General features: G+C 43.8%; 1 protein-coding gene across 1 annotated transcript in view; it reads left to right on the forward strand.

The window, feature by feature from the left end:
- The first annotated feature begins 2299 nt into the window (after positions 1-2299).
- kif28 (kinesin family member 28) overlaps positions 2300-14541 on the forward strand; it is a 28997-nt gene continuing 16755 nt past the window's right edge. Inside the window, exons 1-10 of the mRNA XM_066658086.1 lie at positions 2300-2854; positions 3246-3437; positions 4093-4296; positions 6403-6438; positions 7299-7526; positions 8155-8309; positions 8451-8562; positions 8840-8907; positions 10196-10338; positions 11970-12091. Coding sequence (XP_066514183.1) covers positions 2780-2854; positions 3246-3437; positions 4093-4296; positions 6403-6438; positions 7299-7526; positions 8155-8309; positions 8451-8562; positions 8840-8907; positions 10196-10338; positions 11970-12091 — 1335 coding nt within the window. The 5' untranslated portion in view covers positions 2300-2779. The remainder of the gene's footprint in view (positions 2855-3245; positions 3438-4092; positions 4297-6402; positions 6439-7298; positions 7527-8154; positions 8310-8450; positions 8563-8839; positions 8908-10195; positions 10339-11969; positions 12092-14541) is intronic.

Raw genomic sequence — 14541 nt, forward strand, 5'->3', positions numbered from 1 at the left:
TTCTCAGTCCAGACACTGAGGGGTTAAAAACTACAGCAGCACACATTGTTCCTTACCAAACACCAGAGAAATGTTTATTGTTCAGTGGGCATTAATTTACTGGATTCCATCAGAGAAACACTGATTGGTTTCTACATCCTGAGTGTTATCAGATTTTCTGATGTATTAGGGATCAGTCCACGTTCTGCACACTTCTGCCCTCTTCCCTCAGTACATTTCAGTAGTGAACTGCTGAAACACAGTGGAGTGTAGGACCCAGCGGTGCAGAGGAAAAGAGCATGGAGCCGTAACTGTCCTGAAGGAGGAGTTAAATATTCATCAGGAAACAAGAAAGAGCTCAATGAGCTGAGGTCTGAGGACAAACACCCCCTGCAGCTGCTCTACCTTTCCCTCACAGGACATCAACCAGTCACTCACAGACACATCCCACAGCTGCTCTACCTGACCCTCACAGGACATCAACCAGTCACTCTCAGACACACACAAACACAACCCACGGCTGCTCTACCTGTCCCTCACAGGACATCAACCAGACACACAAACACAACCCACAGCTGCTCTACCTGTCCCTCACAGATACACAAAAACATCCCATAGCTGCTCTACCTGTCCCTCACAGGACATCAACCAGTCACTCTCAGACACACACAAAAACAACCCACGGCTGCTCTACCTGTCCCTCACAGGACATCAACTAGACACACAAACACAACCCACAGCTGCTCTACCATTCCCTCACAGGACATCAACCAGTCACTCACAGACACACACAAACACAACCCACAGCTGCTCTACCTGTCCCTCACAGGACATCAACCAGGCACACACAAACACAACCCACAGCTGCTCTACCTGTCCCTCACAGATACACAAAAACATCCCACAGCTGCTCTACCTGTCCCTCACAGGACATCAACCAGTCACTCTCAGACACACACAAAAACAACCCACGGCTGCTCTACCTGTCCCTCACAGGACATCAACTAGACACACAAACACAACCCACAGCTGCTCTACCATTCCCTCACAGGACATCAACCAGTCACTCACAGACACACACAAACACAACCCACAGCTGCTCTACCTGTCCCTCACAGGACATCAACCAGGCACACACAAACACAACCCACAGCTGCTCTACCTGTCCCTCACAGGACATCAACCAGACACACACAAACACAACCCACAGCTTCTCTACCTGTCCCTCACAGGACATCAACCAGTCACTCACAGACACACACAAACACAACCCACAGCTGCTCTACCTGTCCCTCACAGGACATCAACCAGGCACACACAAACACAACCCACAGCTGCTCTACCTGTCCCTCACAGGACATCAACCAGTCACTCAGACACACACACAAACATAACCCACAGCTGCTCTACCTGTCCCTCACAGAACATCAACCAGTCACTCACAGACACACAAACACAACCCACAGCTGCTCTACCTGTCCCTCACAGGACATTAACCAGTCACTCAGACACACACACAAACATAACCCACAGCTGCTCTACCTGTCCCTCACAGAACATCAACCAGTCACTCACAGACACACACAAACACAACCCACAGCTGCTCTACCTGTCCCTCACAGGACATCAACCAGTCACTCACACAAACACAACCCACAGCTGCTCTGCTTGTCCCTCACAGGACATCAACCAATCACTCACAGACACACACACAAACACAACCCACAGCTGCTCTACCTGTCCCTCACAGGACATCAACCAGTCATTCACACACACACACAACCGACAGCTGCTCTACCTGTCCCTCACAGGACATCAACCAATCACTCAGACACACACCCAAACACAAACACAACCCACAGCTGCTCTACCTGTCCCTCACAGGACATCAGCCAGTCATTCACACACACACAACCGACAGCTGCTCTACCCGTCCCTCACAGGACATCAACCAATCACTCACAGACACACACACAAACACAACCCACAGCTGCTCTACCTGTCACTCATAGGACATCAACCAGTCACTCACAGACACACACACAAACACAACCCACAGCTGCTCTACCTGTCCCTCACAGGACATCAACCAGTCAGTCACAGACACACACACACAACCGACAGCTGCTCTACCAGTCACTCACAGACACACACACAAACATAAACCACAGCTGCTCTACCTGTCCCTCACAGGACATCAACCAGTCACTCACAGACACACACACACACACAACCGACAGCTGCTCTACCTGTCCCTCACAGGACATCAACCAGTCACTCACAGACACACACACACACACAACCGACAGCTGCTCTACCTGTCCCTCACAGGACATCAACCAGTCACTCACAGACACACACACACACACACAACCGACAGCTGCTCTACCTGCCCTTCTAGCCCTGCCCCATTTCTTTATTTGATGTGAGATTAGAGAGTAACTGCTGTGAAGGTCAGTGCCCCAGAAAACACCTCTGTACCATCACAGCTGCGTCTTTTAAGGTGGAACAGAACATTCAAACGCAGCAGGTGGGTTCTGTGCTCTTCCACAATCTTCTACAATTTACTCCTCACACAACCATCGGCTCCTAAAACTGAAGCCATTCCTCTCGCTGCGGTCAGTGTTTTACTGGAGGAACAGATCGGACCGGACTGAATGTGTCAGGCCTTGTGAAAGGGATCTGAGCTCAGGGGGAGGTCATATATTATTGATCCCTCTGTCAGAGAAAGTGATCAGGCAGTTCAGGTTTCTCCATCTGTCCGTCCCCGAGGTGAGGACACACAGGACGCCGCAGGAAGATGAGGTGGAAGGGAAACAACATGGCCAGCAAAGACTGTGTGAAAGTGGCTGTTAGAGTCCGGCCATTTAACAAGGTCAGTGTGTGTGTGTGTTTAGGGGATTGCTCAGGGGGTTGGTTTGGATGATTGAGATGAGGTGTGTTATTGGGGGGTTGGTTGTTTGTTGTTTGATGAGGTGTTTATCAGCTGTAGTTGGTTATTGTTTGGTCACGTGATGATGTTTGTTGACGGTTGAGAGACTGTGGTTGTTGGAGATGTTAGTTGTTTGGTGGTTGATTGTCAGAGATACTGTAGTTAGTGGTGAGGTGTGTATTTGTTGCCGGCTGGTTTTATACGCGCTGTGGCTGTGATGTGGTGGTTGGTTTCCTGTGGGACACTGATGTGTGTTGTTCGAGTCAGTGATGATTGGACCTGGCTCTGCTTGTTGCTTGTTTGTTGTAAACTGTGATTGTTGTGGATGGTGTAGAGGGAGAAGGACGCTGGAAGTCGGTGCATCGTCACCATGAGCAACAACAGCATCACGATCCAGGACCCTCGGAACCAGCAGAACCGCAGAACCTTCACCTTTGACCTCGCATTCTGGTCCCACAGCGGATTCATCCGAGACACACAAGGCCTGTTTATACCAGAGGAACCAGGAGGTAGATACGCTGACCAGGTAATACACACACACACACACACACACACACACTATCTGTGAATTGTGGAGGCAGTACAAAGTCTCCCTCCCTGGATCCGGGTCGTGCTGTGGGGTAAGAGCCTGTGGTCTTATGACCCTCAGGGCTGTAGTCGGGAGCTCTGAGCTCGTAGTCGGATGTCCCATGGTGAGCAGTTCTGGAGTGAAGATCGTGTCAAACCTTAAACAGACCCATGGTGAAACATGGCAAGTATTGTGTCCAGTTTACAAAGCTTTTATGTGTTGAAAGCTAATTCTGCCATGTTTAAAAAGCTGGAACGCTGGTGAGATGGGCGTGGCATGGCCCCAGAGGATGTTTCAGAACACCTGTCAGTCCAGAATCATTCACCAATGGAGATTCGAGGTGATGCCGTCTCCTAAAGACCCTCAGTGTCAAATAATGGCAGTAAATAAATGTTTTCACACCATATACTTTCTGTTTGCAGATTTATTTTTGCTTTTGTAGAACCTTTGACACACATTTCACTCCAAAAAGCATTCATTCATTGTCTGTAAGTGTTTATCCAGTTCAGAACAGATGAGTTACACACAGGGAACACAAGTCCTCACCATGTGTGTAAAAAGGTTTTAGTCCCCACACACACACACCTCTCTCTCTCTCTCTCTCTCCCCCCAGGCGAGTGTGTTCCAGGGTCTGGGCGAAGGGGTTCTAGATAACGTTCTACAGGGTTATAACGCCACGCTGTTGGCGTATGGTCAGACAGGTTCTGGGAAGAGTTACTCGATGTTGGGTTATGGTCCGAACAAAGGCCTCGTCCCAACACTCTGCCACCAACTGTTTCAGTTCATCAGGAGCAACCAGGACACGCGCCAGAGCCAGGTAAACAATAAATAACTACAATAAACAACAACAATAAACAACCACCAGGACATGCACCAGAATCAGGTAAACAATAAACAACAACAATAAACAACCGCCAGAGCCAGGTAAACAATAAACAACTACAATAAACAAAAACAATAAACAACCACCAGGACACGCGTCAGAGCCAGGTAAACAATAAACAACCACCAAGACACACACCAGAGCCAGGTAAACAATAAACAACAACAATAAGCAACCACCAGGACATGCGCCAGAACCAGGTAAACAATAAACAACTACAATAAACAACCACCAGAACACACCAGAGCCAGGTAAACAATAAACAACTACAATAAACAAAAACAATAAACAACCACCAAGACACACACCAGAGCCAGGTAAACAATAAACAACAACAATAAGCAACCACCAGGACACGCGCCAGAGCCAGGTAAACAATAAACAACTACAATAAACAACCACCAGAACACACCAGAGCCAGGTAAACAATAAACAACTACAATAAACAATAACAATAAACAACCACCAGGACACGCACCAGAGCCAGGTAAACAATAAACAACTACAATAAACAACCACCAAGACACACACCAGAGCCAGGTAAACAATAAACAACTACAATAAACAACCACCAGAACACACCAGAGCCAGGTAAACAATAAACAACTACAATAAACAACCACCAAGACACACACCAGAGCCAGGTAAACAATAAACAACTACAATAAACAACCACCAGAACACACCAGAGCCAGGTAAACAATAAACAACTACAATAAACAACAACAATAAACAACCACCAGGACACACACCAGAGCCAGGTAAACAATAAACAACAACAATAAACAACCACCAGGACATGCGCCAGAGCCAGGTAAACAATAAACAACTACAATAAACAACCACCAGGACATGCGCCAGAGCCAGGTAAACAATAAACAACTACAATAAACAACCACCAGAACACACCAGAGCCAGGTAAACAATAAACAACTACAATAAACAAAAACAATAAACAACCACCAGGACACGCGTCAGAGCCAGGTAAACAATAAACAACCACCAAGACACACACCAGAGCCAGGTAAACAATAAACAACAACAATAAGCAACCACCAGGACACGCGCCAGAGCCAGGTAAACAATAAAAAACTACAATAAACAACCACCAGAACACACCAGAGCCAGGTAAACAATAAACAACTACAATAAACAACCACCAGAACACGCGCCAGAGCCAGGTAAACAATAAACAACTACAATAAACAAAAACAATAAACAACCACCAGGACACGCACCAGAGCCAGGTAAACAATAAACAACTACAATAAACAACCACCAGAACACACCAGAGCCAGGTAAACAATAAACAACTACAATAAACAACAACAATAAACAACCACCAGGACACGCACCAGAACCAGGTAAACAATAAACAACTACAATAAACAACCACCAGAACACACCAGAGCCAGGTAAACAATAAACAACTACAATAAACAATAACAATAAACAACCACCAGGACACGCACCAGAGCCAGGTAAACAATAAACAACTACAATAAACAACCACCAAGACACACACCAGAGCCAAGTAAACAATAAACAACTACAATAAACAACCACCAGAACACACCAGAGCCAGGTAAACAATAAACAACTACAATAAACAACAACAATAAACAACCACCAGGACACGCACCAGAGCCAGGTAAACAATAAACAACTACAATAAACAACAACCAGAACACACCAGAGCCAGGTAAACAATAAACAACTACAATAAACAACAACAATAAACAACCACCAAGACACACACCAGAGCCAGGTAAACAATAAACAACAACAATAAACAACCACCAAGACACACACCAGAGCCAGGTAAACAATAAACAACAACAATAAACAACCAGGACATGTACCCGAGACAATTTAACAATAAACAACTACTAAGATATGCACCAGAGTCAGGTAAACAACAAATAATTAACAGGACGTGTGCCAGAGCCGGGTAAACAGAGGAGCAGGAGGAGAAGCTGTCCACAGGTTTATAGTCCATCATCCTGACTGTGAACTGATGAAGGTCATCTCTGTCTCCAGGTGTTCTTCAGCATGCTGGAGATCTACAACGAACAGGTGAGACATTCATTACTCATCATTCAGTCTCTGTCTTATTCAGTGTCTCAGTCAGTCTCATTCAATCTGTCTCAGTCTCATTCTGTCTCATTCAGTCTCAGTCTTATCCAGTCTGTCTCAATCAGTGTCTCAGTCAGTCTGTCTTATTCAGTCTCTGTCTCATTTAGTCTCATTCAGTCTGTTTCATTTAATCTCATTCAGTCTCTCTATCATTAAGTCTCATTTAGTGTCTCAGTCTGTCTTTGTCTCATTTAGTGTCTCAATCAGTCTCTGTCTCATTCAGTCTGTCTCAGTCAGTCTCATTCAGTCTGTCTCAGTCAGTCTCATTCAGTCTGTTTCAGTCTTATTCAGTCTCAGTCAGTCTGTCTCATTCAGTGTCTCAGTCAGTCTCTGTCTCATTCAGTGTCTCAGTCAGTCACTGTCTCATTCAGTGTCTCAGTCAGTCACTGTCTCATTCAGTGTCTCAGTCAGTCACTGTCTCAGTATCATTCAGTCTCAGTCTAATTTAGTCTCATTCAGTCTCAGTCTTATTCAGTCTGTCTCAGTCAGTCTCATGTAGTCTCATTCAGTCTCAGTCTTATTCAGTCTCACTCACTCTGTTGTCATTCAACATTGTTTATTCTCATTTAGCTTCTTTCTTTTTTCATTCCGTCTCTTTTATTGTCATTTACTCACACTTATTCTCATTCAGCTTCATCATTTAGATACCATAGCAACTACCCAGAAAATCCATAGCAACCACCAGTGATAGATTTAAAACAAACATGAAGCAATGTGTACACACTTCATCACCCGTCTGTACAGAAGGAGAGAAAGCCACCTGTGCTGACCTTTGCCCATCTGTGCTCACCTGTGCCCAGGTGATTGATCTTCTTTCTCGAGGGGGCCGCTCTCCCAGGGCTCTGAAGGTAAGGGAGGACCAGCAGACTGGGTTCTATGTTGAGGGTCTGAGGAAGGTTCCAAGTGACAGTGCCGCTCAAGTGGAACAGCTGATGGAGCAGGGAACTCGCACCAGAACCACTGCCTCCACCCACATGAACTCCAATAGCAGCCGCTCGCACATGCTCATCATCCTGCAGCTCAAACAGGTACAGCCATCACCATGGCAACCACCCAGCAACACCATGACAACCGTCCAGGACTTCGTCTCAATCAACAGGGACACCAAACAATTACCTAGAACCAATAACCCTAGTTACTACTATAGTAACCATGGCAAACCCCCAGTAAGATCATAGCAACCACCATGACAACCACCTCACAACAATCAGAGACACCATGGCAACCACCCAACAACAATATAGCAACCACCTAGTAACTACAATAAATACCATGACAGCCAGACAGCAACTCCATAGCAACTACCAGAAAAACCATGGCAACCACCATGCAACACTATAGCAACTACAAGAAATATACTAGCAACCAGAGAGCAAATCCACAGCAACCATCTTGCAACTACCAGAAATACCATGACAACCACATAGCAACCACACAACATCATAGCAGTCACCACTCTAGATAACAAAAGGCCATCATCAGATACTAAACAACAACTTAACACCCCGCCCCCCCCCCCAGCAATCACAAGCAATACCATAGCAACACCATGAGAACCACTGGGAATGCCATAGAAACAAACCAGTTTCATAAAGCCACCTGCCCGAGGAGGAAATTGGGTCAAAACACTGTTCCTCTGGTTTTGTGGTTCCTTAGATTTTCTCTAAAGAGTGCATCACCAAACAATCCAACATTAACCTGGTCGACCTGGCGGGCAGCGAGAGGCAGAGGTCAACAGGGTCCGAAACCGATCGACTCAAAGAGGGGACGGCTATAAACCTCAGCCTCACCACACTGGGCAATGTCATCAGGTCATTTACATAATCACTGCATATTCATAATCAGCCTCAATTTAGCCCCACCCATAAACACAGTCCAAACACTGAACATAGCCATGGTTTTTTTTTATCTGTGGTGTACATATATTTATCCGTATTCTCCTGGTGTTGCAGCGCTCTGGCGGAGGCGGCGCTGGGGAAGAAGGTGGTCCATGTTCCGTACAGAGACTCCGTCCTCACCAAACTCCTGCAGTCGGCTCTCGGAGGAAACAGCCGCACCGTCATGGTGACGTGGACGTGTTCTTTATGTCTATCTCTATGGAGATTGTACAGATGCTGTCAAACCTCTGTCCACAGGGGGGCAGCCTAAAGAACTGATGTCTCTCAAACATCTGAAGAAGTGTAGTTTCTCAAGCTGTTGCTGTCACTCTTTTGATTATTTCACCAGGACTCTGAGGGGCTCAGTCACCAGTGTCTCTTTCCTTTTCAGCTCCACATCCTTTCAGACTCACATTGCTGAGATGTTCTGACAGAGTCAAGATGTTTTCTTGTTTTGTGTCCAGATTGCGACTCTGAGTCCCGCGGATATTTGTTACGAAGAGTCTCTGTCCACACTGAGATTCGCCGAGAGGTCAGTTCCTCTCTTTCGCTTCTATCTTTCCTCTGAGGTTGGTTCAGATTCTCAGTTTTAATTTGAAATGATTTTAGTGTAACACTGACACAGAGGAGACGCTGGTGACCTCACACTGCCTCTGATCAAACCCCAGACTCAGAGGAACTCTGACACTCTGAAACTGTAAATACTCAGACCTGCAGGAACAGGAAGGCCTTGCCCTTAAGCATGGGAATGGTTCACATGCTGAGGAACCTGAGCACTCAATCCCAAGGGAACAATTCTGGTAGATCATTGGTCCATGACACCAGCAAAACACAGTCTGAATCCCATCTCTGACGAGTTGCTGCCAGTGATTGTTTTGTTTGACAGACATTATTAGACGAACATGATTGAATTATTTCTCACAATGAAAACTGGATGAGAACTTAATTTAAAAAATCAGTGGAAGACGAGAACTGTGACGAAATGTTTTGCAATTTTTGTCAATGATTAAACTGTAAAAGATAAAGTGAAAGACTAATAAAGGCTTTTTTCAGTTAATAGAACAAAACTGGGTTAAAATATTTTAACAACAATTAAATGACTAAAATGAGACTAAAACTAATACATTTTTAGTCAAAAGAACTGAAACTAAATGAAAATCATGGCCCAAACACAGCATTTGATGGTGATCTCTGGGGTTCTGCAGGGCGTGAGGTGCTGTTGGAAGTTTCCCCTCATCAGTGGTTCCCACATTTACAACTGCAGGAGCTCCTCTGAGTCCCCAGCGCTGGCTTCATGGCTCCGTGAGCAGACCAGGGGCTCACTGTCTCAGTGTTTGATGTTCACCTGTGTTGGTTTAGTTTATAATAAAGGCACAGACTCCTCTGTCCACCACTGAATCAGGAATCAGGAGAAAATGGTCACTTACCGTTTAACACTTTAAAGAGCCTCTCTCTGAAGACAATGTGAGAGCGAAGAACATCTTTTTAAAGTTTAAAAGCATCTCCTCATCATGGCGTTTCTACAGTTAAAGGGACAGTGTGCTACGTTTCTCTTACTTGCTTCTCTTTGGGGGTTAAATATGTAAATGACCTCTGTTCTGATTGGCTGCTGTCATTAGAAAAGCTAAGACAGTGAGGGGAGAAACAATGAGGTCATTTGAATATTTTAATGAACATTATTCTGTGAAACTGTATCATTTTATATTCCACATCAAACGAAGACGACGCCATGATACAGGCCTCAGGAATCGTTGTAGTGTGTTGTAGTGTGTTGTAGTGTGTTGTACTGTGCTGATTAGTAAATTAAGTTCTGTTCTCAGGGCGAAGCGTATCCAGAACCGAGCCGTGGTGAACGAGGGGCCAACGGAGCGCCTGGTTAAAGAGTTAAAGGCTGAGAATGCTAAACTTCTGCTGAGACTCAGTAAACTGGACCAGGAGGGACGTCGTACAGACGAGGAGACCAGTAAACAACCCACACTGTTTACTCTAGACTTTCCTAAACATGTCCCTGGATAGAACTATACATCAGCCCTAAAAATACCTTCTAAAGTGTTTTATTTATTTATTTATTTATTTATTTGTGTGTGTGTAGTGTGTGTGTGTGTGTGTAGTGTATAATAGTAAATTTATAAAAGTAATTAAAACACTCTCTGCTCTTCTGTGATTGTACAGTGACTGTGTGTCGTATTAAAGTCACAGTCTCATTTTCTTCAACAGAAAAGAACCTAAGACTGAAGCCGTGTGAAGAGTGAAGAGTTTATTGAGCACTGCATTTGTTCTGAGCTCCATCAGGAAAAAGCTGCAGAAGACTGTGATGGGTTTGTTCTGTTCTTGGGGACAATACTGTGTCCAAAAGCCCGTGTGAGTGTGGGTTCAGACCAGTTACAGATGGAGGCAGTGTCAGAGTCGGGAACAGAGCGCAGTGACAGTGTGTTTATAGGTTATTTTCTGTTGAATTAAATGAGAATGTGGTTTAAATACGACACACAGTCACTGTCCAATGACCAAAGAGGAGGAGAAGGTTTGAAATGTGAACTACAGTCACACACTACACACAAATATAATTTATTTGCACCTGATATTAATTTCACTGTCATCGTTATCTTCGGTGTCATAAGCGAACGCTCCCTCCGCAGATTCAGCACCGAAGCCCATTTCTGCTTCAAAAAAAGAGTTTTATTTCAGAAACATGGCGTACTGCCTCATTACAATCAAATCCAAACCACACCAACAACACCCTGAGACTAAACACAGATTTCATTCTTTTAATTCACCATTAATTCACTCTACAACAAAGGAGCACATTCCCTTAACGAGGCCATGTCACAGATAGGAATGAGTGATATCTCCATTTCTACAGCACTGTCCTAGTGGGTCTCCTCCACCTGGACGATCAGCTCCAGTCCCCTCACCACACACCAGTTATTGGGTCGTGAGGAGGTGAGAGAGAGGGACCGAGTGGTTTATTGAAGACGGGGATGATCAGGAGGACGGAGAGAGGGAACACAGGGGCAGGTTTAGGACATTGAGGTCATATCAAGCCCCACTTTGTTTTAACTGGACCTCAGTTTTTCGTCTCATTTGAAAGACACTGGTGCTGTTTATTCAGTACAGTGTCTCTTTCACTGCACTCAGGCATTGAGATCCACACAGACCACAGGGACAGCGCCCCCTGTTGGAACCAACCACACCATCTCCAACACCACCTTCAGATCACTGGCTTGAACCAGCCTAGCTTCAGTGGATCAGCTCTGAAAATTAATTTTATTAGAATTTTGTTCTTGCCAGTTTTCCAGACATATATAAAATTTAAATTTTTATTGTTATACATGGGGAATGAGGAGTAGGTTTGAGCAACGCAAGCTGCCCTTTCAAATGAGCTAATGCTAAAGCGAACACTAGGGCTGATCAGGGCAGTGTTACACACATTTAGCAAACGTTAATTAAACCCTAACAATGACTGCACATCTATGAGCTGTTGTTGTTCTAATGAACACTGAATGTTGTGCAGAGATGCTTTACAGGGATTAAAGCCTGATTCGCTAAGCCAGAGAGTTTGTGATGTCACTTCTGATGGTGAATATTTTTGTACAGAAGAGCTGCGGCGTTTACTGACCCACAACCAGCTGCAAATCAGAGCCATTCAAACTCTGTGGGAGCAACGACTACAGGAGGCTCTAAAAGATTGGGAGGCTCAGTACACCACAATCACACAGGTAAACATACCACCTTAACACAGGTAAACATACCACCTTAACACAGGTAAACATACCACCTTAACACAGGTAAACATACCACCTTAACACAGGTAAACATACCACCTTAACACAGGTAAACAAATCACCTTAACACAGGTAAACATACCACCTTAACACAGGTAAACATACCACCTTAACACAGGTAAACATACCACCCTAACACAGGTAAACATACCACCTTAACACAGGTATACATACCACCTTAACACAGGTAAACATACCACCTTAACACAGGTAAACAAACCACCTTAACAAAGGTAATCATACCACCTTAACACAGGTAAACATTCCACCTTAACACAAATAAACATACCACCTTAACACAGGTAAACATTCCACCTTAATGCAGATAAACATACCCCCTTAACACAGGTAAACATACCACCTTAACACAGGTAAACAAACCACCTTAACACAGGTAAACATTCCACCTTAACAAATGTAATCATACCACCTTAACACAAATAATCATACCACCTTAACACGGGTATACATTCCACCTTAACAAATGTAATCATTCCACATTAACACAGGTAAAAAAAACATTCCACCTTAACACGGGTAAACAAACCAACTTAACACAGGTAAACAAACCACCTTAATACAGGTAAACATTCCACTTTAACACAAGTAAACATTCCACCTTAACAAGGGTAAACATTCCACATTAACACAGGTAAACAAACCATCTTAACACGGGTAATCATACCACGTTAACACAGGTAAACATTCCACCTTAACATGGGTAAACCTTCTTCCTTAACACAGGTAAACATTCCACCTTAACACAGGTAAACGTTCCACCTTAACACAGGTAAACATACCACCTTAACACAGGTAAACATACCACCTTAACACGGGTAAACATTCCACCTTAACACAGGTAAACATTCCACCTTAACACAGGTAAACATACCACATTAACCCGGGTAAACATTCCACCTTAACAAAGGTAAACAAACCACCTTAATACAGGTAAACATTCCACCTTAACAGAGGTAAACATTCCACCTTAACACAGGTAAACATTCCACCTTAACACAGGTAAACATACCACATTAACCCGGGTAAACATTCCACCTTAACAAGGGTAAACAAACCACCTTAATACAGGTAAACATACCACCTTAACAGAGGTAAACATTCCACCTTAACACAAGTAAACATTCCACCTTAACACGAGTAATCATACCACCTTAACACGGATAATCATATCATCTTAACACAGGTAAACAAACCACCTTAACACAGGTAAACATTCCACCTTAACAAATGTAATCATACCACCTTAACACAAATAATCATACCACCTTAACACGGGTATACATTCCACCTTAACAAATGTAATCATTCCACATTAACACAGGTAAAAAAAACATTCCACCTTAACACGGGTAAACAAACCAACTTAACACAGGTAAACAAACCACCTTAATACAGGTAAACATTCCACTTTAACACAAGTAAACATTCCACCTTAACAAGGGTAAACATTCCACATTAACACAGGTAAACAAACCATCTTAACACGGGTAATCATACCACGTTAACACAGGTAAACATTCCACCTTAACATGGGTAAACCTTCTTCCTTAACACAGGTAAACATTCCACCTTAACACAGGTAAACGTTCCACCTTAACACAGGTAAACATACCACCTTAACACAGGTAAACATACCACCTTAACACGGGTAAACATTCCACCTTAACACAGGTAAACATTCCACCTTAACACAGGTAAACATACCACATTAACCCGGGTAAACATTCCACCTTAACAAAGGTAAACAAACCACCTTAATACAGGTAAACATTCCACCTTAACAGAGGTAAACATTCCACCTTAACACAGGTAAACATTCCACCTTAACACAGGTAAACATACCACATTAACCCGGGTAAACATTCCACCTTAACAAGGGTAAACAAACCACCTTAATACAGGTAAACATACCACCTTAACAGAGGTAAACATTCCACCTTAACACAAGTAAACATTCCACCTTAACACGAGTAATCATACCACCTTAACACGGATAATCATATCATCTTAACACAGGTAAACAAACCACCTTAACACAGGTAAACATTCCACCTTAACAAATGTAATCATACCACCTTAACACAAATAATCATACCACCTTAACACGGGTATACATTCCACCTTAACAAATGTAATCATTCCACATTAACACAGGTAAAAAAAACATTCCACCTTAACACGGGTAAACAAACCAACATAACACAGGTAAACAAACCACCTTAACACAGGTAATCATACCACCTTAACACGGGTAAACATTCCACTTTAATAAGGGTAAACATTCCACCTTAACACAGGTAAACATTCCACCTTAACAAGGGTAAACAAACCACCTTAATACAGGTAAACATTCCACCTTAACA

Source organism: Hoplias malabaricus, chromosome 1 (assembly GCF_029633855.1).
Source record: "Hoplias malabaricus isolate fHopMal1 chromosome 1, fHopMal1.hap1, whole genome shotgun sequence".
Taxonomy (NCBI): Eukaryota; Metazoa; Chordata; class Actinopteri; order Characiformes; family Erythrinidae; genus Hoplias; species Hoplias malabaricus.